Source organism: Bacillus rossius, chromosome 11, assembly GCF_032445375.1.
Source record: "Bacillus rossius redtenbacheri isolate Brsri chromosome 11, Brsri_v3, whole genome shotgun sequence".
In the NCBI taxonomy this organism is placed as follows: Eukaryota; Metazoa; Arthropoda; class Insecta; order Phasmatodea; family Bacillidae; genus Bacillus; species Bacillus rossius.
Window position 1 is genome coordinate 27,928,850 of NC_086338.1, and position 16,641 is coordinate 27,945,490.

Here is a 16,641-nt window from a genome sequence, read left to right on the forward strand (position 1 = left end):
TGAGTTATGTATATATTTTCATATCCTTTTGTTTTTGATAAGATCCGACTCAAAACATGCCCTCTGGAGTGACAGTTCTAGTGCTGCGTGTAAAACTCTCGCCGCCGGGAAGAATGTCCCCGCGACGTGGCGCTGAGGGCGGCGCTTGTCGGAACCAGGTAGTCCGGCGGAGCTCCGGCCGGCGGCCGGCGGGCCGCAGCCTGCGGGTGGGGAGGGGGAAGAATGGGGTGTAGAGGGATGACGAGAGAGAAGACCGAAGAAACGGTCTGTCAAGGTCGTGCTCATGGAGCTAATATACAGTAATACATCTGGAGAGGACAAGGGAAGACAAGCAGAGGATGCGAAGTGAAGCCGGGTATCGGCTTCCTACGCTGAAAGAAAATGAAAAAGACCCAAACACGCCTCGCGCGGCCGAAGAATCTTCCAAACTAAACTCGCAACAGCTCCGAAACTATCAAAACAATCAAACTGAAAATTTTACTGGAGTATCTATAAACATTTTTCCCCACGTCGCTTTAATATTTTTTTCGAAACATGAATGCTTTCATTTTTAAAAATTAAATACTTATTTACTGCCAAAATTTTTTGTGATTACGCAGAGTAAACTACATCGAGGAAAAATTTTTGTTTGCAATTGTAAGTGGGGGACACTAGCGTATGAAATAAGGAAGAAGCCTCAAATTTTATTTATATACCCCTTTTGGCGCATTCAACCCCATACTTTTATTTTTACAGAGAGTTGAAGTGGGAATAATGTTTCAGTGGGTAACACTACCGACATATGTCTTCGGAACGCACTTCTTTTTGTTATTATACATCTCAAAATTTATAATTTCATACACAATGTTTATAAAAACGAATTCTTACTTACCTCATTTAATCTATTACAAACCTCTTGTAATATACGTGTATTAGTAGAAGAACAAACGTAACATGCAAACCTTAGGTAAACACTGGTAGAGAATTGTTTGGAATAACTGTAATGCTATGCATATACTGACAATGTAAGAAACTTCCAATTTTATTAATTGTTTGCATAAGAATTAATAATTTTAAAAAAATCATAGAATAGGCCTTTATAGACTGAAAACCTTTCACGTAGTTTCAAGTCGCGTACATAAAAGTTTTTTAATATATATAATTACCAAATATTGTTGAATATATTTAACATTTTTATACATGTTACAACACACATATAATAACAAACTGTAGCATTGCAAAATGGGTCATAAGAATATTAAGAATAAGTTTGAGGTGAAGGATATTTTTTTTTGTTGATATAGAGAACAGTTCAGATATGTTAAAAATTGTTATTAATTACTCTTTTTAAATTTCATGTAAAGTCTTAAAATAATTATTTTCCCGAGATATTTAATTATTAATTTGTGGGTTAACTCCAGCTCATAACTAATTTTGATATATGATTTCATTAATTGTTTTATTTAAGGCAATGGAGAAGATAATTTTACAGGACATAATTTTTAAACTAAAATTTTGACTCTGAATTTCAACTTCAATTGCTAAAATTTGAATATTATATTTAAATTAGTTGGGTAAATTTTGAATTCTATTGAGATTGTAGTGGAATAATTTGAGAACAGTCTGGAAAGCCCAGAAGGAAGAGCGGACAGGCGCGACACACTGGCGCCAGCAAGTTATTTTCCTCGTTGTAAATTCGTTGTTGGGGATTTACGCGTCACGTGGACGCATAGCTTTCGCGACGGTCTGGAAGGTTCTCTGGAGGCTACCACTAGCCAACCAATCAGGGCGAGTCCTGGCGTGGTGTGATGCGCTCGGCCGAAATTCCTTATTTGGGCATGTTGATGAATGCTGTACTGTGATTGGTCGGTTGGACCACGGGGTTGCTTCCCTTGTCTTCACCTATACAAGGGAGGTAATCTCGTCTACCAACTCAGTTGTAGCTCGATTGTTGTCCAGTCCGGTCGCGTCGTCGGCAACTCGCACAATATTATGGAGTTGCACTAAGGGAAAATTTCACGCCTAGGGGCTGGGGCCAGGCCGTAAATTTTAACCTAAAGATTTTTTCGGAATAATGTAACTAGAAATTTAGGCCCTAGGCGTCGGCAACGGCCCAACTTCGCGCGACTTCGGTCAGTGCGCGACCATACCTTGAGTTACATCGCTAACCAAGGGACAGTAATAAATTCTATTTTTTTGTGAGCGACAAGACTCAACGACCATCAACAGAAAAATGTCTGGTATGGTATGTATTTGGACCTCATCCTATCAACATTCAAGGACTTCGAAAAAATTTGTAGAACAAAAACTGTGCAAGTAACAAAGCTTTAGAACTAAATTTGTCTGAATTGTGTTGTCATGTAACTGAAAAAACTATCGTTTCTTTGGTTTGAAATGAAATAAACAAAAAGTAATGCAATAAACTCTTTCATTTCCAATTTAAAACATATTTTGATGTAACTAAAAATTATCTGAATCGACCATCGTAATCATAAATTCTTAAAGAACATTGTTTGTATTGTTACATTTCTATGTGTTAGCCGGGCCGCATGGAATGTAACAAAACCTATATAGTATATAAAAAGACAAACGCCAAATTATAACATTTTGTATTTATTTTCTCTGTGTGAATAAAATAACAGTTCTTAACGTAGTTGCTAATACTGTACTATATTTCTAAAAATAATTATGCAAACCCCTGACATCGTCACCATAACAATGATAAATTTGCAAAATAATTAAGGCACATTTTTTAATGCTACGAAGCACACTCTTAAGAAAAATGTTTTAAACTTATGTTGGGATGTAACTAATATCTTAAAAGCATTCTGAAACCGTTACTTTGAGGGAAACCTTAATATACCGAACACCATACCATCCTTTAATCGAGTACGATTTTCGCTTCTTAAGACCCATTTGTCTTCAAAATGCACTGTACTGTGTAAGTAATAAATCAGTCTTAAAATCAGTTGATTATTTTATCTTCCTATTTCGTATTCTAATTGAAATAAATATCAGATAAGCATGTGTTACTTGTATCACGACATCAAGGTATTATTTATCAGCAATTAATATTTCATTTTATTTTTTTGTTAACTAATGTGCATAGGGCAGTGCACTAGACATCACTACCTGTGTGTAGTGTTGCGTTACACTTTTTAACGCATTAGAGTTTACATAAAATGATAAAATCAAAATTTCGTTTAAAAGTATAAATATCAGCGATCAATTTAATTAATGTCCAGTATAACTCAGTCAGTAAAACATTTGGAAATATGTATAGGACCTGTTAACCTAAATATTTGTTAACAGTTAAACTGAACTAAGATGTGTTAGAGTGGTTTTTTCTCTGTCCGTATATTAGAGGTATGGAACATCAATAAATATAGTTTAAAAAACTAAAGAAACATGCTTTTAAAGATTATCAAACTAAAAAGTTAAAAATAATTTTAAAATTTAATTTATGACAATAGTATATAAGCAATACTAGTATAAATGAGAAAAAAACTTGAGGCGCTTTGTGCCATATTTTTTGTATATTAAGCGCCCCATGCTTTTTTCTCATTTATACTAGTATTGCTTATATACTATTGTCATAAATTAAATTTTAAAATTATTTTTAACTTTTTAGTTTGATAATCTTTAAAAGCATGTTTCTTTAGTTTTTTAAACTATATTTATTTTTAACTTTTTAGTTTGATATTCTTTAAAAGCATGTTTTTTTAGTTTTTTAAACTATATTTATGTATAATTATCATAGGGAAATGAGTTACCGACACTACCTATTACCATCTGAGATAACTATTTGGAGTTGCAACGTCACAAAGAAATGGTAAAGTCTCTCCGAATCATTTACAGTTAGATGTATGGATATAATCTTAGAATTTACCAGAAAAAAAAAACATTTTTTTTTTCCGGCGTGGCCGGGAGTAGAACCCACGATCGCTGATTACGAAAGCTGACGTCTCAGAAGTTGCCTTAGACTGCTCGGCTAACGAACGTGATGAAATTGGTGGGACATTTTACAGTGATGAGCCACTCACTCTTAGTCGAAAGAGTTACAGACGGACAGACAAACAAACATACAGGTGAAGCTAATATAAAGCATGTAATAAAATACGCATCTGTCACCCATTTACTTTAAATACAGAATTATAAACTACATATTGTGAAAACATTCTGCAGCAGTTTTTGCTGAACGGAAAAACACGGATGAGAAGACAGACGAAATGTGTTTGGTAAGTGATTTTTCGTCAAATGAAATGGAACAGGACAGTGCTTATCAGAATGAAATTACAGAACTACTTTTGTGCAAGGAAATGTATTTTACAAAGACATTTCAAGAGAAATCACCTTTAAATGAAATAGATCTTGCTGACATGGAAGAAATAGTCTTAGATTTAGAGGCCAGGTCCCTTTCAAGTGACGAAATTTCTCTTGAAGGGCTGAAATATGTTTCTGGCTATATAGCTCATCGTTTCAGAAATAAATATCCTGACCTTGGCCCTACGGATTTCAATTCGGAGGATGATAGCTGGATACATGTACAATCAAAGGGTAACTTAAAATGTCCCACTAATGAATTTTTGGAATTAATAAAGATCGCTGAAATGTGTTTTGATAATGTTCATGGCAACAATTTGTGCAAAAAAGAGCGGATTTTTGAATCACTGACTAAAATTATTTGCGGAACTACTGAAAATAAATATCCAGAATAAGTTATATACTGTTTTGTCAGGACAAGAACGTATATGCGTATCAAGTATTTGAACATGAAATATTTTAACAAACAAGACCAAAAACGCAAAGAAAGAAATAAGATGAGGAAAACTACCCTCTAAGATTTTTCAGTGTGATAGTGTCCACTTTCCTTCACCATAATATGTATGTTCATAATTTATTTACGATGTTTTTTAGTTACTATATTTAAGAAAAGCATTTATTGTGAATATCGCAGCAATTATGTAGGGCTTAAGGTATTTATTGTATTCCAAATATTGAGTATGCCATTTTTATTGCCTTTATTAAAAATAATATATATGTTAACAATGTAACAAAATTGCGATATTTTTGTATTGCTATTGCAATTTCGTTTCTTGTAAACATTATTGTAGACTTTTTCATATTGAAATTAAATTTGCTATAGGGTTGTTTGTATTTTAATTTTACAGTTATAAGATTTTTTATATGTTGTTTACTGTTTACAAACATTTGAAAAATATTTCCTTAACCATATTTCAATTTCCATGGCAATAGTCTTGTTAGCTTTTCAGGTAACTCTTCTACATGGATGATAAGATGGTGCGACATCTAAAACATATCACACCACCTTTACATAACTATAAAACTAAGAGGTGTTTTCTTTACATAATATTAAAGCACAATGTTTCCTTGTTGCGTAGGTGATTTAGAATTTCCATTTATCTAGAAAAATGGGCTTTCAGAATGTTTTTTAACACACAGTGTTTCGGAAGGTTTTTGAAGAAAAAAATTGATTACACGTTTTATTTTTTTGCAGCTGAATTCGGGCACGTGCATGAAATATAATTAATCCGTAGGAAGCGCAATGGTTTAAAGTATTGATGTTGAAGATTTTAAAAGATTTATTGAAATAGTGTGAGAGAACGAGTGAGTTGAGTGAGAAGATGTGCGCTCTCAGCCACATGACGTGCGCAGTTGCGAACAAATAAATAATCCATTCCGCCTCTCCATGGCGAAGGATGAGTGAAAGAGAAAACCTGTTAACCCCTTCCCCTCCTCCGGCCACGATAGAACCGTATCGGCTGTGTGTTAGAGGGAGAGGGAGATAAAACCTTCGAGGTTCTGTTAATTCCTCCTAGATGGCAGGCCGCAGAGCAACCGCCAGCGACACCCTTCTCGTATGAAGGCCATCTCGCCACTGACGAGCTGGAACTAAGCTCCTGACCTCCCTACATAGTAACAGTCACCCACATAGGCATCTAGACTCTTTAATGATCATATGATACAAAATTCATTGCTTTCGGGCCTGTGACCGTTTTTTACCGTGCACCAATCGCCTTAAACTGTGTCTTCTTCTGATTTTACAGTAAGATTCCATAATTTTTGACAAGCATTCATCATATAAAATGAGTATCACTTTCACAAGCCCAAATTGTGTAAATATGTTGTTTTTTTTACCTTGGCAAATGGTATTAATAGAAGTCAGTTGCGTGGAAAGTTGTTTATTAACTGCATGTTGGCATATAATTAGCAGAGGAGTTGTTTTTCTTATGTGAGTCATGTGTCTTGCAGATCAGGGATGAGACTCAGACCAAGATAGACCTGCCCGCTGAAGGTGAGAAGAGCGATGTGATAACCATCACGGGAAAGAAGGAGAATGTGGAAGAGGCCAAGGAGAGGATCTTGAAGATACAGAATGAACTGGTAAGATTTAAATTTTGTTTTGGAGTAAAGTTGGGCACTGACACATTTATTTTGTTAAGTTACTTACAACAAAAGGAAGAGCGTAAGCTCAAAATTAGATATGGAGGAGTCTGCAGATGTTTGAGTCGAGTCTAGCGGAGTTCAGTATTTATACTTTCAGTTGAGTCCAGACTTGATTATTTTTTAGTTGAGTCAAGCTTGAGTACTGGCAGAATGGGGTTGCATAACCTATCTTACATTTTGAATAGGTAATCAAAGATACGAAGAGACAGTTCAAGATGTATCACTACAGACATGCAATTGTGTTTTTATTTTATGCCATAAATTTTTTTTAATCTGATGGTATTATTTAACTCAGTTATATTGCACTTTATTTTTTTATTTATTTATTTATTTATTTGTATTTGTGACATGCCCACCGACAGCTGAAACACTTTTATGGTGGGCACGAAGAATATAAATTTGGACCTAAATATTAACATCTTTCTTTTCACAATACCAACAGAATACTGACTGAGTGTTCAAACCGAACGGACGTGATAGCGAGAGCGCTCCTGGTTATCTATGTACAAGTTTTATTTTTCCTTCTATTTCTTTGTGCTGCTGTGATTCATTATCATTAACATACACACAAACAACAACACCCCCCCCCCCCCCCCCCCCCCCGGGCAAAAGTGTCCGTGTCCGAACGTAAACAGAAGAGAATCCGACCCTTTTTGTCCCTCTTTTCACTAGCAGACAGGGATGACCATTTCAACTTGAACTAGACCTATAGAAAAATAACACAGGCTCAATATACTTTTAAAACTTATCAAAAAATAAACTACAATGGTTTAAAGTTGTCTTTCAGCACTCAAAAAAAACTTCCTTTGTTCTGTCCACTTGCCCTACCTCTAAAAGCCACAAATTATGATACAGTAGGTCACTGATGAGTCATTTTAAACAAATACACCATTTATTAGGGAGTACTGTATCTTTGGTGCGACTTGAAATTGTGTGGAGGTTAACCTGAAACTGAGAACTGGGAACCAATTTTTAAGATCCGGCACCAAATTGAGTACTGGAAGAAAAGTAGAACCAACACATCTACTTTCAGTCTTACTCTACACTTAGTCTTTAAAAATATGGTATTCTTTATTTTTCCAGAGACCTTATTTGTTCGTAGTTAAATTTGCAACAAATTTTATTCTATGAATTTTCCCTCTACAAAGCACTGTTTTCAAGATACTTAAAGCCAAGAAAATCCTAAAATGATAATTCTTAGTAGGAATTCATATTGAAAATGAAAAAAAAAAAAAAAAAATAAAAAAAAAATTTATATTTCAAATCATTACAAATCACATTTACGAGTTTATCTCAATCATGAGATTTTCAGGTGTCCTGTAATCACAGAAGTAAACAGTAAGGCTAGCGTGTACAAGAGTGAGCGATACCACAATGGCTTGCTACCAGATGCCCAGCTTGCCAGTAGGAAAACATCCTGGCATCATGGAATTGTTATCTGGTGAAGGAGGGAGGAGTGGACAAATGGGGTGGTATCGGCTGTCTTCAGTATTGTGCTCGCTAAGAGAAATGCAGCAGAACACGCTTATGTATATTGCAAATACTGAACTAGGTCGCCATAACCTTGAACTATATAATCAGGTGATCCATCTGAATGACCAAAACATTATATTTTCTCATCTCAAAAAATATTTATAAAAGCTAGGGAGGACAGGGGTCTTGCATTGCCACGTATTAAACTACGATAAAAAAAAATTTTGTTTACATCAAAATCCATTACTTAAATGTACTTGTGTGTGTTGGTTAAAAGACAGTCTAATATAAATCTTTCATTAAAGTTTTTTTTTTGTGTGTGTGTGTGTACAGGCCAATATAGTAACGGAGGAGATAGTGATCCCGCCAAAGTTCTACAACTCACTGATTGGCGCAGGCGGCAAACTGATCCACTCCATCATGGAGGAGTGTGGAGGCGTAGCCATCAAGTTCCCTCCCTCCGATAGTAACAGCGACAAGGTACGTACGGGGCCAGAGCGGTGCTCTTTGCTTTTTGAGAATATTGTTCTTTGTTGTTTGGAGTATGGTAATATGTAAGATGTATCTTTTAAACAAATCCCCTTTAAAAAAATGGACCTAATGGAACCTTGGGCGAAGGGAGAGATGGGGATGGATGTTTTCCTACCCACCACAAGCGGTCCCTCCCTCCCCTGCTGTTCCTCGGTGGGCGTCTATTTGGGTTGACTGCTTCGCAGTTGTCATCGCCGGTGGTTTGGGAGAGGGTTCGTGCGTGTTTGTGTGGGAGGGGGAAGCCAGGAAGTTTGGTCGAGGGCTCCCTCCCCCCCGGGTGATACATCGGAGGCTGTGTCGTTTCGACAGAGTGTTTTGATGGGTGCTCGTGGTGATCAATGAGACTGGTGCGTGCGCGTGGCAGGTGACGGTGCGGGGTCCCAAGGAGGACGTGGAGAAGGCCTGCCAGCAGCTGCTGGAGCTCACCACGGAGCGCCAGCTGTCCAGCTACACCGCGGAGGTGCGGGCCAAGCCCCAGCACCACAAGTTCCTCATCGGCAAGAACGGCCTCAACATCAAGAAGATCCGGGACGCGACGGGCGCCCGCATCGTGTTCCCCACGGACAAGGACGAGGACAAGGAGGCCATCACCATCATCGGCCGGCAGGATGCCGTCGAGAAGGCTCGTGCCGAGCTGGAGGCCACCATCAAGGAGATCGTGAGTAGTTCCCGCTCGTACCACTTTCTGAATGGTTGACTCACCTACCACAAGCATAGCAGCAACTTGATATTATTAGGAGAATTTCAAAGTAATACTACCTATTGAAGCCGCTACCATGATGCGCCTTTCGGAAAATTTTTTTTATATAGTTTTTCATTCCGTGGTCCATAGACCCAAAAACCATCGTCAACTAAAATGTCAACTGTCGCAATTTTTCACAAATCACCTCCAAACTGAACATAAAATCTAGTAGTGCAAAACTTTGGTCGAGTTCGTTAATGGGTGATATCCGTCTAAAGGGGTTGAAATGGGGAAGGTTTTTTGAAAAACAGAAAAATTGTTTGAGTTGTTAAATCACTTGCCATTCACTAAGGCCTCCAGGGTTCAATACCGGGTGGAGTCACAGCAGGATATTTGGCAAGTGGGATACGTGGGAGATGTTGGTTGCTGGTGGATTTTCTCGAGGTACTCTTGTTTCACCCACCCATTCATGCTACGTATGCTTCTGTTCTCATCTCATATGACTTCAATGTCAACAAGAGGTTGAGCATTAACTCTTTTTTTTTCTTTTCTTTATTGTGATGCCGGGAGGTGGCGAACTCTGCAAGGTACAGCGAAACATCAGTTAACTCTGACAACATGATGTGACGTCATCCCAACGACTGAGACCGCCGTGAGAATGGTTGCGAAGGCCTGTGAAATTGTGGTTATGCATGTCTGCCCCGCTGTTGCAGGACAACATAGTGGAGAGCGAGATGGTAGTGGACCCCAAGCATCACAGGCACTTCGTGGCCCGGCGCGGGGAGGTGCTGCACCGCATCTCCGAGGAGTGTGGCGGGGTGATGATCTCCTTCCCCCGCGCCGGCGTCATCAGCGACCACGTCATGCTGAAGGGGGCCAAGGAGTGCATAGAGACTGCCAAGCAGCGCATACAAGAGATTGTTGATGATCTTGTAAGTGCCTGCATTGCCCTTTGTATTGTACTTGTTGTGGATCTAAAACAGCTACGGTAGGCAAATGCAGAATGTTTGGTGTTTGTTCTGAAAACTAAATAATATTTGGTGCAGACAGAGTTAGTCTGGACTTAGACTGTAATGTTAGAAACTGAAATTTTTATAGTTTTAAAATTAATTTTCTGGATTTTTTTTGTATTTACTAAGAATAAATTATTATCACTGCAAAAGTCTTAAACCCACCATTCATGAATTTGCTACTTTTTTTTTTTCCAGGTATATATTAATATCTATCTTTATTTTCTGGACATCTCTTAGTGAAACATACATACTTCAGTGAGTGTTCTGGAATCACTTATTCAGTTGCTGCTGTTTGGTTTCAGGAATCCATGGTTACGATTGAGTGCATCATTCCACAGAAGCATCACAGAACTGTGATGGGTGCGAAGGGTTACAAGGTGCAGGGCATAACCCAGGAGTTTGACGTCCAGGTCAAGTTTCCTGATCGTGATGCGCAAGGTAGCTATCATTGCTTGACACAAAGTTCAAGCTTTTGTGTGAAATACCAGTATTGCTTAAATGGAAATTAGGGATACGGTCCCAAATCTTAGATTCGCCGTAGAATTTCTATCACGATTCAATCATAAATTAAATAATTTCAGTCAAATGGCATTGAGATTATGTTTTGTACAAGAAAACTTCCGATTTGCATGATCACAGCTCAATACAATGGAAATTATATGAAAGTGTGTTGAACACTTAGAAAGCAAAAAATACATTTTTCCATCCTGAAAACTTCTAAGAGTAAAAACCCTGCACTCCTCAAAACATTTATTTAATTTATGCATACTTTAATTAAAATCTTAAGGAATTGATGCAAAATAATAAATAGTAATGTGATTGGACAAAACAGTTTATACAAGGCTTAAAAAGAATTCCCTTATGTTCAATCCTCTCATGAGGATTTTTATTTAAGTTTCAGCCTTCGAGGGCTAATCAACAGCGGAAAAAATTCGATTGAAAAAGTCTGAATGGCACATTCATGGAGATTAGAAGTAATGCTACTATTTTAAAAATATTTTATTATAAAGTTGCAGTGAAGAGGTGAGATTACTTCAACAAAAGTTGTTCAAAACTCAACTGAATACGCAACGATTATCATCGATAAGAATATTTATTCTGCAGATGTAAATTTGAGTTGTCATCAAAGGAAGACCCGTCGGTGGTATAGAAGATTTCAAACTGATACTTAGAAGATTCTACGATGTAGAAAATACATTAATACCACTGAAGGGAATAGTAAATCTGTGTTCAGCTTTTAGCAAATACTACAAGAAGACATAAATTCACGGTGCTGTCCTGGAAGAGATACAACTACGTGGCAAAGATACTGATCAGTTTGAGTGGACCCATAGTCATGAAGGAAGGAGGGTTGTTTGTTGGTGCCAACATCCTGGTGGTTGTTCTGCCCAGATGATTAGGACTTTGGACCTTTACTTGCTGACCATTGGATTTTGGATCAAATAGAAGTCTTCACACTTCCCAAGGCGAAATGCTAGAATGAGAGCTGATTATCACCTTGAGTTACCTTTAAGAATCCAAGTAAGACTGTAATAGTTTGTGACATAATATTTTTTGAAGTTAACTAATTAATTGTTCATTATCATTTTGCATCATTCTCTTTACGTCAAACTACAAAAACGCTGATGGTTTATTCTCTAATAATTGTATTCTTTTATGAAATCCTCAATATTAAAATTTTTCGGAGTGATATATATTTTTTTTTCAGGTGTGCGCCTATTCTAAGATATAAACTATTTTATCATGTTTCACGGAATTATTTACGAAATAAACGATTTACAAAAATTCATTTCTAAAGTTAAAATGTTTCATTGTTTAAAGTGGTATGATCATTGTCCTTTTATCATCATGTTTAAAGTTTAGCTAATGTTTCACGATCTTTAAGACAATATATTTTTTTGGATTACGAAAACTTGTTTTGATTATGAATACACTGTTTTCATAAAAATGTATGGAATATATATTCATTACTCTACGACAACAATATTTCAAACGACGAGAGAAAATCTGTGCCGATATCGCTCATTGTAATACAAGGAAATGTGAATTTCGCGGGCGTTCTTCAGGCCAAGCTGCTAGGATCACTGCAGTCAGGTGTTAAAAAGCCTGAGTTTTCTATATTGTTCTACTGAAATTTTTGCTTCGTTTTAAATTTTGAAATCCAAAATATTGACACTGATTGTTTGTGAATGCTTCAGAGGAGTACCACGGTTTGGAGGAAATGCAGCTAGTGAATGGGGAGTCGGAGGAGCCGGAGCCGGAGCCAGTGAGAATGTGCGATGTGATACGCATCACCGGCAAGAAGGAGAAGTGCGAAGCTGCCAAGCAGGCTTTGCTTGACTTGGTCCCAATCACAGTTGAGGTGAGTTTCCTGTTGCCTAATGTCGAGGATTTGTATTGGTAGTCTCATGGAGAGCGTAATATTTTTACATGTTAACAAATTTTCTTTAAGTTAAAAAAAAATTTGTTTTTAATTACTCAGTTTTTTTTTTTTAATTTTATTGGATTAACATACGTACTGTATTCACCTGAAATTAATGCAATGATTTTTACCAAATTGCTGAAACTAAAAGTGGGTATCACATTTAAATCACAAACTTACAATAAAACCCTCTAATGAACATCACACAATGAAAATTTCTTGCTCTGAATAAGTCTAAATTTTTAAGTACTTTGAGAAATTTCTTAACAGGGATTTACTTAGTGTTTCCACAAAAATGTCTAGAAGTTTTGCAGATAACTTTTAAAAGTTGCAGAATTTCAAAGTTTTCCATGAATTTGGCACTTCACTATATTTTGGGGTCCCTCAATAAGGCAACTAGGTTTTCCAGAGACTATAATATCTATTGTAATTTTTTTTTTTTTACTTAATACATATATTTTTAAAAAGAAGATTAGAGGATAAGTACAAAGCAAAAACATAAAGCCTAATTAACTTGAGTTACAAGTGTTAGATTTTTTAATTTACCAAATTAATTCACTCCATTATTTTTCTTTGAATCATTTTCCTCTAATCTTGAATCTTTTGAATTCTAGGGATTCGAGGATTCAAAGATTCCATCCTTTAATTTTTATGTAATGTAATATACTGAGCTGAACTATGTATTTTTTTTTTGTAGGTGAACGTCCCATTTGATTTCCATCGTTCCATAATTGGACAGAAGGGCCGTGATGTGCGTGAACTGATGGACAGGTATGACGTGCATATCGTTCTGTCGCCCGCTGAGCAGAAGCTGGACATTATCAAGGTAGGAGCTGTGGCTACAGCCTTCTGCTATTGAGTGCATCTGTTGCACAAAGAGATGTGGACTGAAATAATTAGCGGATGTAACATTTGTAAGCAACTATAGTTTGATTGAAAACGAGTCGCGATAGTAACCAACGTCCACTCACCACCATGTTGATTATCAGACTGTCCTCTTCCTGTGTGCAGGTGCACCAACCTACTTCCTGGCCACTCCAAAGTGACCAACCACAATGCCCTGCAGGGCGGGAAGTTTAAAATGTTCAAAGTCTATACACTACACTAAACATGCTCAAACTATATACACAACAAGTCGAAACAGCATCGCTTCTCTGAATACACTCCATAACTAGGGTCATACTGATGTACCACTGTATCTATCAATGTGTGATGTATGTATCGGGTAGTGGTATGGGTGATTCTGATAAAAACAGATCCTGATCCTACCTACAATCCGATATACTATGTTGAACTGATTTGATGTTGCATATTAAAGTGTTGCATGCCTTGCACATCTGTTGATTCTAAGCTGTCTGCCTCTCTTTTCAGTGCCTTTGCCCTCGGCTTCCCTAATATCGTTTAATTTATAATGTAACATGATCTACTGTATTAACGTAAATACAGTAGAACCTTATTTTTACGTTCCCAGGTGATACGAATTCCCTTGGTTCACTTTTTTTTTACTTGTGTCATTTCCCCATTAGTACTAATGCATTTCCTTTCCGCTTTAAAGGAAAGCATTTCTCACAGTTTAAGTTTCAAAAGAACTCCATTTAATAGCAAATCATCAGAAATTTTAGACTGAACAACGATAAAAGTTGAAAGTGAATATATTGTGAAATTAATTTATTATGCGTTACTATGTGTGGTCATGGCAGTTTCATTTACCATCGTAAAGCACCGATTTTTTTTGTACCACAGCCACTGTAAAGCATAAACCTTTGACTTCCAGTTACAAGAACTTGTCCGCTGCCACCGCCACCTGCCTGTCATAAATTCTATTGTCCATCCTATCACCCTATCTTAATAGGTAGAAGTTCTCAACCATCATTTCATGACAGCGTAGGAGTGTGCTGACGGTTATCCGTTAACAGATGTGTCCAACCCGTCTGTACATAACTCCTCCTCGCTGCATTGAGCAGCTGGGGCAGCAAAAAGACTGCAAGATGGTCGCAGGCAATCCTGCTTCCTGTTCAGTTGGCATTATAGGGGTAGCTTTTAGTGTTTGAAGGGGACCAGATTCTGTCATTCATGTTCGATGTTCACAATAAACGGACTTGCACCGAAAGTCGTCTCGAATAGTCTTTCACCGACCGTCACCGTGTGCATGCTCTGGCGGGGGGGAAATCTGCCTCGTTAATACCCCTGGAAGAGGCTCGGTCGTGCCACCCGTGCCACTCCTGGGACTCTTGTGGCGAGGTGGTCACTGAGACCCTGTGACAAGCGTCTCAAACCTCGTCACTCCGTTCTCAACAGTGGGGCAAGTGTATGCGGAGCTGATCTCGGACATTAAGATCATTAATGTTTGTCAGCCATCTTACATAAGTTTCACACAAGAATGAACTACGGTACCTTTAATGTATTTCGCATCAATGTTTCTTGGACTACTGTGAAATGTATATAGAAAAATGTTTCACCTTAAGTTTAAACTTTCAGTTGAGGTAGAAAAATACTTGATATTCGCAAATAAATTTACGTGCTATTTAAAACTGGTTTATAATAAAGGTGAAAGAGAATTTCTAAAGTGTACTTGTGTAGGATTTGTTTCGTGTGGCCGTGTGCTGAGGAGTGTTCCGTGCCGCAGATCTCGGGCACGCCGGCGTGCGTGCAGAGGGCCAAGGAGGCGGTGGAGGAGCGCTGCAAGGAGCTGGAGGCAGACCGGCAGGACCGCGCCCTCAGGTCCTTCGAGCTGGAGGTCGGTGCGCTTGTTTGTGCTTAACATCTGGGGAGGAGTCCACAATGTGACCCCGGTACTTGCTTGCAGCGTTGTGGGAAAACAGGAAATTTCAAATTTGAAATCAGGATGGTCGAAGTGGGACTCGAATCCGGTGTCTCGATTATCCTAAACTATTTTGCTTTTAACTGTTTGTGTTTTTGCCCATGGTTTTTAATATGTTCATAATATAATCATATTAATTGTTTTTAAAAGGTTTTTTTTTTCCCCTACCAAACAAGTCCTTATTTATAGGTTTTTATGAACTTGAGGGCAAATTTTTATGTCAGTCCCAGCAGGTACTGAAAGCATGAAATAATGTGTCATACAGTTTTTGGATTAAGCATTTGTATCCAACCTTCCCTTTTACCTCTTTTATTTGTAGTATATCCTTCATTAAACAATAAAAATTAGGTTTTCCCAAAAACCATGTAAAGCTTGGGTTTCTATGGTTTTGGGAATGTCTTCCCTTGCGGCTTGACTACTTTCAAAATGGTTCATTATGGAACCACAATTGCAGTGAAGGAGGTGTCCAGAAGGAAAGTTGATGGTCGAAACATGTTATCTGGTGTTGTGCATTCTCTATGTGTTAATGCATTTCGATTATACATGACACAGTAGCGTGGATCAAATTGCACGATAGCTTTGTGTGTCCATTCAGCACAGGATTTCTGGAAGCTTGGCTATTAGAGTAGTGCAGTACGTGAATGTCATCGACATGTTAGGCATGTCAATGGGTCTATATAATTTTGGAATTTGGTCCGACATGTCATGTGAGACATCTCGTCGCCAATATGTGGAGACAAACTGTCGGTGTTTTAAAAAATACTTTTTTTTTTCCTTAAAGAGTGGATTAAATATAAGTTGATTTAAATTTTTTTTTAAATGGAACATTGCAGGGTGGTATTGAAAACAACACATGAAAACCCATATGTTGGGATCAAAATTTTGAAACCATTGCTGATAGACCAGACATGATTAATGTTCATCAATCATCAATGATTGACATCAAGATTCAGATATCACAGAGTCCTGTTGGTGACCACCATTGGAATAGCCAATTTGCCACGATGCTAGTTTAATCTGTTCAGTTGATGATTCTTTTAAGTGCTCTGAGTTTTTAGCTGTTTGTGAAAAAAGTAGGCCCAGCAGTGGTATTTGCTACTCTTGTTCAAAGAGTCACCAAGCTTTGAGATATTCAGCATGGAGTGTAGCTTTTCCAATGATCAATCTGCCATCGGAATTAATTTCCTTGATCTGTATAACTAGAGCCAAGATTATATGGTTTTATGCGAAATCGCGAATTTTCACGCGAAAT

The 16,641-nt window shown here is 37.5% G+C and overlaps 1 protein-coding gene across 1 annotated transcript in view; it reads left to right on the plus strand.

Moving 5' to 3' along the window:
• LOC134536731 (vigilin) overlaps window positions 1-16,641 on the plus strand; it is an 80,356-nt gene that overhangs the window by 49,969 nt on the left and 13,746 nt on the right. Inside the window, exons 11-18 of the mRNA XM_063376621.1 lie at window positions 6,253-6,384; window positions 8,254-8,400; window positions 8,816-9,109; window positions 9,847-10,065; window positions 10,449-10,584; window positions 12,345-12,508; window positions 13,266-13,394; window positions 15,195-15,305. Of these exons, the coding sequence (XP_063232691.1) occupies window positions 6,253-6,384; window positions 8,254-8,400; window positions 8,816-9,109; window positions 9,847-10,065; window positions 10,449-10,584; window positions 12,345-12,508; window positions 13,266-13,394; window positions 15,195-15,305 (1,332 nt within the window). The remainder of the gene's footprint in view (window positions 1-6,252; window positions 6,385-8,253; window positions 8,401-8,815; window positions 9,110-9,846; window positions 10,066-10,448; window positions 10,585-12,344; window positions 12,509-13,265; window positions 13,395-15,194; window positions 15,306-16,641) is intronic.